Source organism: Seriola aureovittata, chromosome 13 (genome assembly GCF_021018895.1).
Source record: "Seriola aureovittata isolate HTS-2021-v1 ecotype China chromosome 13, ASM2101889v1, whole genome shotgun sequence".
Taxonomy (NCBI): domain Eukaryota; kingdom Metazoa; phylum Chordata; class Actinopteri; order Carangiformes; family Carangidae; genus Seriola; species Seriola aureovittata.
In genome coordinates, this window is record NC_079376.1 from 8,935,777 (window position 1) to 8,949,184 (window position 13,408).

The 13,408-nt window shown below is 39.8% G+C and overlaps 1 protein-coding gene across 3 annotated transcripts; it reads right to left on the minus strand.

Annotated features, from left to right (window-relative positions):
- Positions 1–1,304: 1,304 nt before the first annotated feature.
- On the minus strand, positions 1,305–13,179 carry LOC130180519 (uncharacterized). Of its 3 annotated transcripts, XR_008829416.1 has the most exons (6): positions 13,119–13,179; positions 3,549–4,171; positions 2,602–2,932; positions 2,298–2,473; positions 1,829–2,121; positions 1,305–1,745 (listed from the first exon to the last, which is right to left on the minus strand). XR_008829416.1 is itself a non-coding variant. In XM_056394078.1 (5 exons), exons 1-5 carry the CDS (start codon positions 13,128–13,130, stop codon positions 1,896–1,898), a joined length of 1,368 nt encoding a protein of 455 aa, XP_056250053.1. In that variant the 5' UTR covers positions 13,131–13,179; the 3' UTR covers positions 1,305–1,895. The 3 variants fall into 3 exon arrangements, 2 of the variants coding, with proteins under 2 accessions (XP_056250053.1, XP_056250054.1); XM_056394078.1 differs by having other exon boundaries at positions 1,305–2,121; XM_056394079.1 differs by lacking the exon at positions 13,119–13,179 and adding an exon at positions 7,479–7,585 and having other exon boundaries at positions 1,305–2,121.
- Positions 13,180–13,408: the final 229 nt, after the last annotated feature.

Sequence of the window (13,408 nt, forward strand, 5' to 3'; positions counted from 1 at the left end):
TCCAGATTGTCAGAATTGATTTTGGTGGCAATTTAGTGCTAATTTATTTCAGGTTTCTCTTGCTCAGCTTCCATGTTGTCTTGACACAGTAGAAATTGCCTTTTGCTGGATACATGATACACCTGTGTATATTCCCCAAGGAAGCCAAGAATTGCATTATTTGTCTCTTTTATGGAGGATTTAAGATGCCTAATTAGAAACAAATCAAACAAAGAAATAAAGTGAAACACAATACACATTGTAATGTGTATTTCCTGTTTATATATGCATTATTTCATATTTAAATGAAAAACAAATGTTAAAAAGACAATTTACTTCCTGTCACAATTAAGCAATTCATTCACTTAGTTCACAAAAAGCTACATAAATGCCCCTTTGGCAACATGTCTATGTGGAACATGGCTTTATTATGGTTTAGATGAAATTTGTACGTTTGTTTTCTTAAAAGAGAACTGAGTGTCTGCTAAACCCTCACAGGGTCCTGTGGCATCTGTTCCCCACAGAAACACGGCAGTGAGGATTTCTATAACCAAGTTAAATCAAGTGGCTTTAGTAGGATAAAAGACACATTTGGTCCACATTTTAAAGAAAAACCATAAGAATTCAGGATTAAAATACAATAAGATTTTTTAGGTTTTCTGGACGTGGTGTTACGGCTTCCTCAAACACAGATCATAATAATGGACGCAACAGGAGAAGGAAGTTTACCACATTTGTGCTGATGCATCATGAGGGAGAGAGAAAAGGAAAAAAATAATTTTTTAATCCCTGAAAAGGCCAATTTACTTCTTACCGCGGTACCATTTAAGCTTATTCACTGGACTTTAACTGAAACTGGGTTTGCTTTAACTTTCAATCAGTAGTGCATATGGCTGTTGGCTGTATGTTTGTTATGGTATGTTTAACATTGTTTATTACGATCACTTTTTTGTATGCGTTTTCAAAATCATATCTCAACTTTACCAACTCAACAATATAAACACAGTTTATGTTGAGGATGATGATAAGTATTTAGGTTGTTTTTTTGAGTGAAACTTGTTTTTCTCCAGCAGAGGGCACCACAGAGCATTACACCATCACCCTCCATTGCTGCATTATATTTCTTGAACACTCATCGTGACAGGTGGCACTTTGTCACAGCCATATTTGATCAGGACAAAAATAGGGCAATACGGCATCTATTGCCTTTGTCTTTGTGGCCTCTGTGAGCCTATCGAAAACCTGATGAAAGTCACCAACAGTGGAAAAACAATCAAAACCAAAAATGGGCCAGTAACAACAGATAGGAAAAAGGAGGGAAACTGTTGAATGCAAAAAATATATATAATTTAATATGCTAAGACACTTAATGGCACAAGGTACGCATAAAAAAATGCATTTCAAGCCTTTTCCTCAGGCAGCTACAAGATGTTTATGCTGATGTGTCAAAGCAGATATAAGCAATGAAGACAAGTAACATATAATGACATTATTATCAGAAAACCATAGGCTTGTGCTGTTGGTAAAGAGTGCTAAACGCATGATCTCACACTATTGGTGAACCACATAATAATCAGCAGATAGCCTACTGAATAATTCAACAATTACTGTATACAGAAACATGTGGACTGCAAATCCAAAAATCACATTTTCCACCCTACATCAAATGTTACGCCAAGGCGAGGGTCACATGACCGATAGAGCCAGCATTGTTAGGCTACTTACTGCGTAGAGTGAAGTTGCTAATGCTGTGCTGCCGTTATTCACTAGGAAATGAGAAACAGTACTTCAAAATAAGTCACATAGTAGCAATAAAACAGCTCCTTCCTTTTTTCTGTCTGGACTGTACCTGCTGCTGGTGAGAGTGTACGTCCATGGCCAGAATCAGCCTGTTCATCCCTCCATATCTGTCAGCTCTACCCCTCTGAACTCAGCAGCCTGGCTCTCCTCAGCGCCTTGGTCACATTGGGCAATAGTTTGTCTTTGAAGTCCCACAGCCGGGTGTCCACGTGGAGCCGCTCCACCGGCCGTTGTACCGGGGTTCTGAGTGGGCAGTGAATGATCCGACAGACCTCCGGCGGCACCTTGAACTTCTCTCCAAACATCTTGAGCACTTCATGCACTGAGGTCTGCTCCACCGCCCTGTGACGTACATACACATTCACACACTGGTCAACCACACGTTCACAAAAGGATCATGTCAATGCTGCTACTTATTAATTTAATACTTTTAAACAGTTTCTCTCAAGATATCTTTGCTTTGAGGGAAAGTAAACAACAGTTCTCTTGACACGGCACAGTCTGAGAAGTCCTCCTACCTTGGCTGGACTATCATCTTGTGGGGGTGGTATACGCTTCTGTCCACCTCCTCCCTGTAGATGTGCTCCAGAATATTAAAGCCTGGCACCCCTTTCCATTGAGGCAGGGGAAGCTTTTTACTTTTCTCAAAGGGTGTCTTGGGAAAGATGTGGTTCTCTATGAGGAACACCCCAGCCTGCAGAACATGGGTTCAGGTTTGATAGGCGCAGCATGTATGAAAGAAATCACAATACAAATAAATACAAGAAATACATTTGGGTAAAATGTTGTGCTATCCTCAAATAAACACCCAAAATACCGCACGTTCGGTTTCTGCTGTTGGAGCACGTTCATCAGAGACATCAGGTTGTTGTGTTGGTATGGCATTATAATCTCATCAATGTCGTTCAACAGGACGTAGCGTGACCGGGTCATGGATCTGTAAATGCACTCGTTCAGTGTGGTTAACTGGCCAAAATAGTGCACGTCCCCTCCATACTTTGAGAAGAGCCAGCCGGTTGATGGAGTCAGATACTCGTTGATCGGCCAGGGGACCATCTCCACAAAGCCCTCCTGGCTGTAGCTCTGCAACAGGCGGTCCAGGTCTGGGCCACAGCTGGTGTTATAGATCACCACTCTGTCCACACCCAGCAACCTGGAGCAAGGTGAGGCAACGGTTATATGATTAGTTCACACATTACAATTACAAAAAAATGAATTAAATTCCATTACATTCATTTGTCCAAAGCAGCTAACAAAAAAAACACACATTCAAACCACATATGAGTAAGAGCTGTTTCCTTTCAAACATCTATCTAATACATGTTCAGTGCTGCAGTACAAGCAAGTGCTTAGAGATATTTTTTTTGTTTTTAAAGATCTTCCACAGATAAATGCATTCAAAATGAATTCAAATGCACATATCACAAAAAAGCAAAAGATTTGCATACTCCTATGGTGTTACCACACCTCCACACACACATGCAGAAAAACTGGCAGTACCTGTGACATTATCTTTTGAATCTTTGCAAATGTTGAAAGACTTGTTTGACATTTTGGGAAAAACTTTGTTTAGAATGTTAGGCTGATACCATGATGACTGACACCTGGTACCCTCATGTACTATTGCATTAATGTGGCTTATGTGCTGGAAAAGCTCCACTGCACTACACAAGATATAATATTTAAATAAATATTTGCCTACACCATCATGACACCTGATACCACCCTACCACCCATCCTTGACTGGGCATTGTTGTTGTTGTGCTGACCTGTACATCTCCAGAGTCTGTGCAAACTGAAGCACATTGTTGTAGTCTCCAAACAGGTTGGAGATGCAGACTGTGAAGTTAAACTGAAACTTCTCCTCCTCCTTCCCGTTGGTCTTTTTGTTTCTTATGGGGAGCCAAATCTGGTCAGATTGAGTTGCGCGCCCTGGCTGAGTCTGAAGGGTGACATGTGTAGCGTTGCAGTTTGTAGGGATCCGACACATGACATCTGTCGTGACGAAGGGAAAACCAAAGTTGTCCGAGTGTTGTAAAATGGTCGCTGGAGTGGTTGTACTTGATACGTAGTCTGCACAGCAGAAAACACAGTGCAGGGGTTGGATGGAGTCTCTCCTAAATATGCTAATGATGCGTATATCCAAACCCTTCACTCTCTGGTCCATGTAGGCCGACACCTGGAAGTGCTTGGTGTTGTTGAGGGGGGTGATGGTCTGCTCAGAGATGTGATAGGGGCAAGCTTTTGGAGGCCCACGTGGGGTTGGGATTGACCTGTATGTCTTGGGTGTCCAAACAATGATGCAGCAGATGAAGATTAAGGGAATAATGACGAAGAATTTCCCTCTTGATTTCATTGGCTTGTCCATCCAACCACAGATGAGATTTGCAACCTGAGGCAGAATTAGGAACCACAGTTAGAGAGATTCAGGTAGATATCTGAGGAACAAAATAAACCAACATTACTGCGATGCGATCTCCTTATAAACATTTGGTTAATCATTAAACTCCTCTCAATTAAGTTAATGCGCTGAAGAGACGAACTCACTGACTTTCAAATATACAATGTAGAGAGGAAGTTAACTCCGGTAATGTGGAAAAAATTATTAGCGTGAGGTCTGATGGATGGAACATAATGGCTGGGTTATACTAGCGAATAAGTGGCTTGTATGACATGTTGTCTGAGGATTACAAGAGTTCTGAAATTTTATTTTATTTTTTTTACTATTTTAGTTTATATTATAGTTATATGCCGCGTATTCCTACCTAAATGTGTTTAAATGTGCAGGGTACATACATGATGCACAGTGTGTGGAAGGAATGCAGTCAAACAGCTCATTTTACCCTTATTGCCCCCCAGTCATGGTTTTTCTCAGTGAGATGTGATGATGTTTAGAGATGAGGTTACAGGTTCCTATAATACAGACTAGGTCTTGATATATCTGGCCTCTACCCAGTTATATAGTGACCTAAAACCTGCTCTACCACATCTTTAGATAATGTATCTTCTCTTTAAAATATCCAACAGCAACAGTCCAGTATCAGAAACGTCTTAAGTGTTCTGCAGTAAATGCTCATCCTTCCACATTTTAAAGTGCCCCCTCTGATGAAAATCAAGTTTTTAACCTTGTTAACATGTCCATATAATGTTTTTTATATAATACAAGGCATATCATGAGCGAAATATGCAGTCAACGCCGTGACTGAATATTTCCACCTTGGAACTGCAGTGAACCAATGACAGTCTCATTGCGGGAACCCAAAACCTTGTCAGTACAAAGAGCGAGAGTTTGCAGCAGCACAACCACTAACACTGTGTCAGCCCAAGCCAGTTGCTAGCTAACAGCTTAAACAGATAAAAGATGCTAACTATGCCGACCATTCTGATACATAGAGTATTCTTACATAGTTTAAAACATGTCTGTGGAGGAGCATTAGTGTACGATTTGTATATCGTTTGGAAATTGCATTGTAAAATACAGAATATATTCTCTCTGAGCACTTTATTGTGAACCAATGATTTCTGCATATTTGTCAGCTTCACCTTCATGCTGCCAATTTGTTGTTTTGCCACATTCCAAAGGCATTCCACTGGATTGAGATGTGGTGAGGCCACTGAAGTTCACTGAGCTCACTATCAGGTTCATAAAACTGGTGATATGATTCATTCTCATGCTGGAAGTAACCATTACAAGATGGTAAATTGTTGCAATGAACTGCAAGCAATGTCAACACAGAAGAGATAAAGTAACTGTTGACAGTGGTTTTAAAATATGTGCATCACATCAACCCCCATAACCGATGCCACTATTTACGTAGGGTCTAGCTGGTTTCATGAAGTCAGCAACAAAGGCTGTGGAGAGGGTTCCACTTCTCCACTAAAACTAGACGGTCAACGCCCTGGTTTTACTGAGGAAACACAATGGAGCGCATATGGTACAAATCGAAATCAGTAGCTCTCTTGGCTTGTTTTCCCATTAATATATTAACTTATTATTATTTGTAGTATTAATTTAATATTAAATTTTATCTAAAAAATTAAACATCTCACCACAGTTAGAATATTATAGCATATCAAGAGATATAAGCTATTGTTTTTGTAGCACTAACAACGAAAAATACTTAAACTTATTGAGTCTTATGCAAGAACATTTACTTATTATCCTAAATCTGACTTTTCTTGTGAGATTTGCCCATATGAGTGTCCCACACTCTATTAAAGTGGCTGCAATTGATAGTTTTTTATAAAAATATGACAAAGATATGAGGCGTCACTCATGATGAACCTACAAGGAATCTACAAGTGTACCTACAAGTGTACAGTTTCTCTCCGATTTATGAAGCTTTACAGTGAGTTCCTCATAGTTAAGGTGTCCATGTCACAGCTTTATTGTTTTAGTTCACTCACATTACTCTCATAGTGTCACACCAGAAACCTGTTTTCAGTAGAAAAGCTCTAAAAACCCACTGTGCACTACCAGCTTAGCACAAAACAGCAGACAGACACAGTTACCTACCAGCTGAGGAACACAGTTTGAGTATTTTGCTGTTTAAAAGCACCATTCAAGACTGTCTCATTCACTGCATGGGAGACAGTCCCATGTTCATGGAGCTGTTGTCCTCAGCTCTCTGTCTCTCCATGGGTTACTTTCTTCACTACAACAATGGTAATTCTGGATAACCCGTATCATGAAGCTATCGCCTGTCTCTGTAAACACTGGGGTGTGCAGAGGCGGGCTGAATGAAGGCTTGAGATGAGATAAAACAGCATTCAGCTGGTGTGAACGTTAGTATTCAGTTGCTTATGTGTTTCTAATTATTATGGCAGTGATTTAAATCCATACATAACCTGATGCATTATCCTCACCGCCACCAGCCCACTACACACACACACACACATACACGAAAGGGGAAGTTATGTAAGGCTTGTTTGAAGTTGTTCTGCCAATTGTTAGCGAAGCCTTTTATATCATTTTTTTAATATCCTTTGTATTATGTCCACATATTATGCATCCTAATTCAATGTGTGTATCTGATTTCCCAACAGTTTCCTAACAGCTCATTTTGCTGTTTGATGTACTTAATCTGAGTAAGACAATTGCGTTGGAGTCACTTATCCTTGCCTCAAGAGACAAAGTTAAACCTATAACTTATGCAAACCGTTTGAATTTAGAGGAGAAAGTTGTTATGTGTTTTGTTCTCCCGTATTTACTTTGTTTTCTATAAATAGGATCCTGATGAAGTCAACCTTAGTTGACACACTAATAATGTACTTTCCTTTATCATTCTTAGTAATGGTATCAATGGCAGTATATTATTAAGTTATGTTTGTTTAGCAGGCATCAACAGCTAATGTGGGCAGCCTCTGTAACTTCTTTTATAAATTGTAAATGGGGAATATGTCTGTACCTGGAAAAAAAGGAAAAGCGTGTGAGAAGGAAAAAATTAAGGGGAGAGGAGAGTGAAGGAGGTGGAAAGGTGAAGGTGAAGGAGAAGGAAGTGGAAAGGTAAAGAGAAGAAAAAGAGGAACGAGAAGAAGAAAAGTGAAGAAAAGAAGAGGAAGTTAAAAAAAAAGAAAGTTAAATCTTAACAGTCTTTAATCGTTAGTGTAGCAGGATTGACCAATCTTCATCACAGGTTATTACATTACAACAGTTAATCATAGAAATACATTAAGTTACTTAAAAAAAAGTAACTTACCGAAGACTGAAGTGAATCTTTTTTTGACAGACATCCGTTGACTGAAGCACTTAAGCGCTTCTTCTATCGTCCCTCAACTTCCTCTCTACAAGGCGGAGCGAAGCGCGATGCACGATGAACAACAAACGAACAAAGAGATATTTCCGGAAAAAAACTTGCCTACAGTCAGTGGTGGAAGGACTCCTTAGATCGTATGCTTCAGCCTGAGTACGAGTACTAAGCCTCCGTTAAAAGTAAAAAATCCTGAATTCAAAACTGTAGGGTAATAGTACTAGTAGTGTCATATACTCAGGTATCAAAAGTTTAAGGATTGTGTTATACTGTATTGGTTTTATTCTTACAGATGCTTCAATGTGAGCATTTAAATCATATATATATATATATATATATATATATATATATATATATATATATATATATATATATATATATATATATATATATATATATTTGAGGTGGATCTACCGACATATACATACACCACTGTACAGTTCATCAAATTATACATGATCATTTTGTGTATTAAAAGTAGCCAACTATAGCTGTCATATAAATGTCATGGAGAAGTTGAACTATAAAGCAGCATAAAATGGTCATACTAAAGTATTACAAAATTGTCCAAAAAAAGTCAAGTAATTGAGTAAATGTACTTCGTTACCTTTCACCATCGTTTACAGCAGCTTCCTCTGATCATTAAAAAAAGAAAAGAAAAAAAAAATTCAAATAGCCAATCATAGCAAATGGGGCTATAATTAAAACACTGTACTGCATGTCACACATAATAAGCCTATTAGAAAAGGTCGTTAGAAGCTCATTTGAATATAAATAATTTTATTATTTCAGTAATACTCCTTCCATACGCAACCAGGCAGGCAAGCGGCAAAGAGTGTTATCCCTAATCAAACCTAGCTAACTCCCACGGACTGTGTGCACTGCAAGAAATTCAATCATTTCTCTTAATTGAGATCCTACAACCCTTAGAAAAAAAGACAGTATAGGAGGGCAGTCAGTCAAACAAATGCTGCGAAGATAATCCCTTACCAGGTGGACTACTGGGAATATCCTATCTGTAAACGGATACATGAAAAAATTATGCATAAGGGTTTTTAAGGACCCTTATAGCCATTCATTATTATCTGTACAGGCTATTGAAGTGACCTGCAGTTTGACAGCAGCTTTGTAAAAGCAGATTCTCCATCCCTTAGGGACATTTAAACACCATTTTGTCCTGTTCAGATTCAGTCCCACCTGCTGCAAGAGAAAAAGAAAAAAAAGCCTCAGATTTTTGCATATAGCAGACAATCAATGATCTATGAAAATTAACTTCTGATACACGTTTCTCCTCATTTCACTATGTTTTGACTGCAATTCCAGAAAACCTGGTCAATTCAGGTCATAAAATATCTATTTGTCCTGGTAGGCTAGGTTGCATTTGTCCAGCTTGTGCATGTCCCCCATCTTTCTGCCTAGCTACCTCAAGTAAATCATCTGCAGCTCTGTGAGTTTGAACTTAGCTTTGAGCTGAATGGTAACGTCAGCCTGCTAACACGACAATGCTGAAATGCCGAAGTCAAGCAGGAATGTTCACCATTTAGTTTAGTGTTTTGACATGCCACCGTGAATAGCACGAAACAAAGTACAGGTGAGGCTCATGCTGTTCAAGTTAAATTTTAACTCGATGATGTCACTGGGACTGCAGTTGGATGTCTGGATTAAATTTCATGGCAGTTCATCCAATAGTTATTCAGACATTTCACTCAAACTATTCACATAAATGTGAACCTCATGCCTGCACTATAGAGACATTAGAATTGATCCACTACAGAACTTGAATATCTGTAATGAATTTCATGGCAATCCATACGGTAATTGTCAAGCTGTTTCGCCCTCACCCGCTAATGTCAACCTTGTGGTGGCGCCGGATGAAAAGTCAAGGGATCACAAAGTCAGCAGAATTCCTTCCACTGCCATCCATAGAACCATGTCTCCAAAATAGCTAAAGATGTTGTAGATATATAACTGATAAATACATACATGCAAGTATAAATATTTCCATCCCTACGTGTGTTCCCTCTACCCCTCTTAGTGCAGCAGCGCCGCTCTCCTCAGCACGTTGTTCACATTTGGGATCAGCTCGTCTTTGAAGTCCCACAGTCGCGCGCCTGCATGAATCTTCTCCACCGGCCGAACAGAGGCCGTGCTCAGTGGAGAGCGAATAATGTGACACAGCTCTGGTGGAATCTTGAACTGCTCTCCAAACTTCTTAAGCACTAAATGCACTGAAGTCTGCGCTACCATCCTGTGAAGCACAGACAGTCACAGATCATTATCTGAATGCTGCTGCTGATACCTACTGTATCGCAGATTTAAAAACACCGCACTAAGGTCTGTTGTACTTTGGCTGAACACTCAACTCGCACGCTAGGTACTCTGCTGCTCTGTCAGGCTCCCACTTATAGATGTGCTCCAGAATATTAAAACCTGGCACCCCTCTCGCTCGAGGCACTGGACCCCTTTTAACGAGGAACTGCCCAACCTGCAGAACGTGAAAGTTGAACTGATACAGAACAAGTTAGACAGAAAGCAAGAACATACAGGAAACGCCAAATATGAGCATCAAGTATATCAATATAATTTATCAAGTGTCCTCGCAAATACACACAAACAGAGACCCTACTTTTGGATAGTGCTGTTGGACCATGTCCATGAGAATTGTGTTGGTATGGCATTATAATCTGATCAATATTATGCACCATCTCCACGAAGCCCTGCTGGCTGTAGCTCTGCAACAGGCGGTCAAGGTCTGGGCCACAGCTGGTGTTATAGATCACCACCCTGTCCACACCCAGCAACCTGGAGCAAGGTGAAACATGAAAGTGTTCACAAAAGTGCCTTTACCTAAATGCTAAAAATCAGTGTATGTTCGTATATGTGTATTAATCATGTTGGTTGGGGGGTGGATTATGTGCCAGACTATTTGTTTTGGGCTTCAGTAGCAACTTCCTTAAGCCTCACTGTTACATTGCCAGGCAGACTTCAGATAATTAAGCTAAGCTAACTGAGTGTTGGCAGTGGCTCAGTATCATCCAACTCTGTTCAAGAAAATGTCAAACTTTCCTTTCAAGGGATCACCAAAGTTATTGCGATTCACCCAGAGGCAAACATGAATGTCTGTACCAAATTTCATGGAAATACATCCCAAAAATTGTCAAGACATTTCTCTAAAGCGTAAACGTGTCCACCCCATGGTGCTGGTTGTGAAAAAGTCTGGGGAAATCACAGAGGTAAGATTGGAGGTTGGAGATGCAGACTGTAAAGTCAAACGGCAACTTTTTCCCCTTCCTCTTCACTGGTTTTCGGGTTCCTTATGGGGCGCCAGATCTGCTCAGACTCCTTCACACTATCTGGCTGAGCCACAAGACTGACATTTGTAGCTCTGCAGATGGAGGAATCTGACACATGACATCTGTAGGGGTGAATTTCTCAGAGTGTTCTTCAAAATTTGCTTGAGTTGTTATATTTGATAACTGGCCTGCGCAGCAGAGAAGAGAGCGAAGGGGCTGACTGGAGTCTCTTCTGAATATTCTAATGATGCTCATATCGAAATCTTTCACCCTCTGATCCCGGTTCAGACAGGGTTTGGGATGGCCCTGTATGTCCCCGGGAGCCTCACAACCACAACCGTGACGATGACGATTACAATTGCGAGGAAGAAAAACCTTCCTCTCAGTTTTTTCCACTCATCCATTCAACCAAAGATTGACAAATCCTGTAGCAGATGTTACACAGTCACCATTACACATATCAGACATTTGACAAACTAAGATTGAAAAGACACTACTGACTTAAATAAAGTCAAGCTCAAAGTCATGCTCTGTGAAGTTGTTTTAAGACCACTGCTTTTCTAATTGTATCAAGTGCCATTGACAATGGCCACTGTCAATCTAATGTAAATTCTCTACAGTTTGCTCACAACACTCAGATTTTCCTGTTTTGCCTAGTGCTGTGTTTTGTCATGAAACAACTGTTGAAGTAGAAATTTAAAAAAAAAAAAAAAAAGAAAAAAAAAAAGAAAAAATCAGATTTGGCAAAAATGTAATTGCAGTAACATACTTCTAAAACCAACAGTTACAAATCTGGGTTTCATCATTACTTTGCTTTGTCAGACGATTTAGGGCTTGCAAACTCAAGTGGGATGTAAAAGGTCACAAATCTAAACCCAAAGCCTTGTGGAGGTTTGGGTTTATTTAACATAAATGGAGAAATCCAATGCATGGAGATTACAATGAAATGCAAAAGCTACGCCCTTCGGTTTGAACACAACTCCTGCCAACAACTACACCCAATCAAGCTGACAGTAATTCCGTCACACTCAAGTGCATTATTTTAAGTGCTACCAAGCTTATTGTAAAATGCTGCACAGTAACTTTCAGTCACCACTATATTCCTTAGCTGTCCAGAGCATTGAAACGGGCAAGAAAATAGGGAGGACATCCATAATTAATAATGCCCCCCCACAATATGTGGGTACAGCACTGAACCAAATGTGCAGTCACATTCACTGACATCAAGTCAACACCCCGGCACAACAGAGAGCTGCTTCTGCTGCATGAGGATGTAGGGATGGAAATCAGAACTTATCCATGCAAAGTTTAACTGACACTAAATCAGTAATGAATGTAGCTACTGTACAATACACTGAATTCAACAATTAGAGCATGTCCAATATCATATAATTACAAAAAAAAAGAAAAAGTTAACAGCCTTTGCAGTTTATGGATGAGCTGTTAAGTTTGAATGAGCACCGCTAAGGGAATGGCTTTTCGTAAAGCTCTAGTGGGGACTGTAGCATTACAACTGCAGTGTCAAAGCCAAAAATCATTTTTATTTAATAGCCAATAAATACTATATTGTATTTCATCTTCATTAACATTCATCTGTTAATCTCATCTGTCAGACTGGGGATGTTTTAGCTACGATGGGACTAGTTTAAATATCACTCATTGAGATTGTGTCATGTGTGCTGTAAGTCATTGACACATGAAGTTTTTATCTGTTGTCCATCTGGGATACAAACCATTAGGGCGTAGAAACAAACCAACAAGCGAGGCAAATAAGCTACAACAAACAGATGCTAAATGAACAAAGAAATGCAAAAAGACCACAAATGGCACAAACACACGTTAGATGAAAAAAAAGTTATGTACTTGAATGTTATTCAAGGAACTAATGTGTGTGATAGACAGATTTTCCTTTAGAAATGTAACTGCAGAAATGGTAGGCCTACGAATTTTCATACAGACAGAAATAGAAGTCATAGCGAATGGGACACATTTGATTTTTTTATGGAGGGTTAATGTGTGTGAAGACGCCACCGCTGTGTGGGGGTTTTTAAATGGGTTAAAAACACAAGTCGTGGGTGTTGTAAGACGCTTCAGACGCTACAAGCCCCGGAGAAGCGAATTGCTCGCGTCCCCTGAAAAATAAATACGGGCGAACTTCGCTTCGCAGTTCGCCGCGATCAGTAAGTCGTCGATGTCCTTTGGCCAAACAACAGGTCAATTTAGCTTTTGGAACATGGTAACGTAACTTAAACTGCGACTTCACAAGTAACAATAACCGCAAAACAAAGAGGCTTACTTCAATTTGCATTAAACGTGGACAAACAGCAGGCCAGAGTCTCTCATCAGCTGCAGGTGCGTCTGTGATTTACCCAGGTGGCGCGAGATGAACAGGTTTAGGCACGAGGGGCTCTTAAAGAGCAAGACAGCCAATCAGAATAAGCTACTACTACTACCAGTACACTAAATAACTGTGCAACCACCTCCACAATGTTAAAATTACTCAACTTAAAATACTGTCAAAATCTTATTTAAGTAAAAGTACAGAGATATTGCCAGCAAAATGTACCAGTAAAACTACTTGCAGCC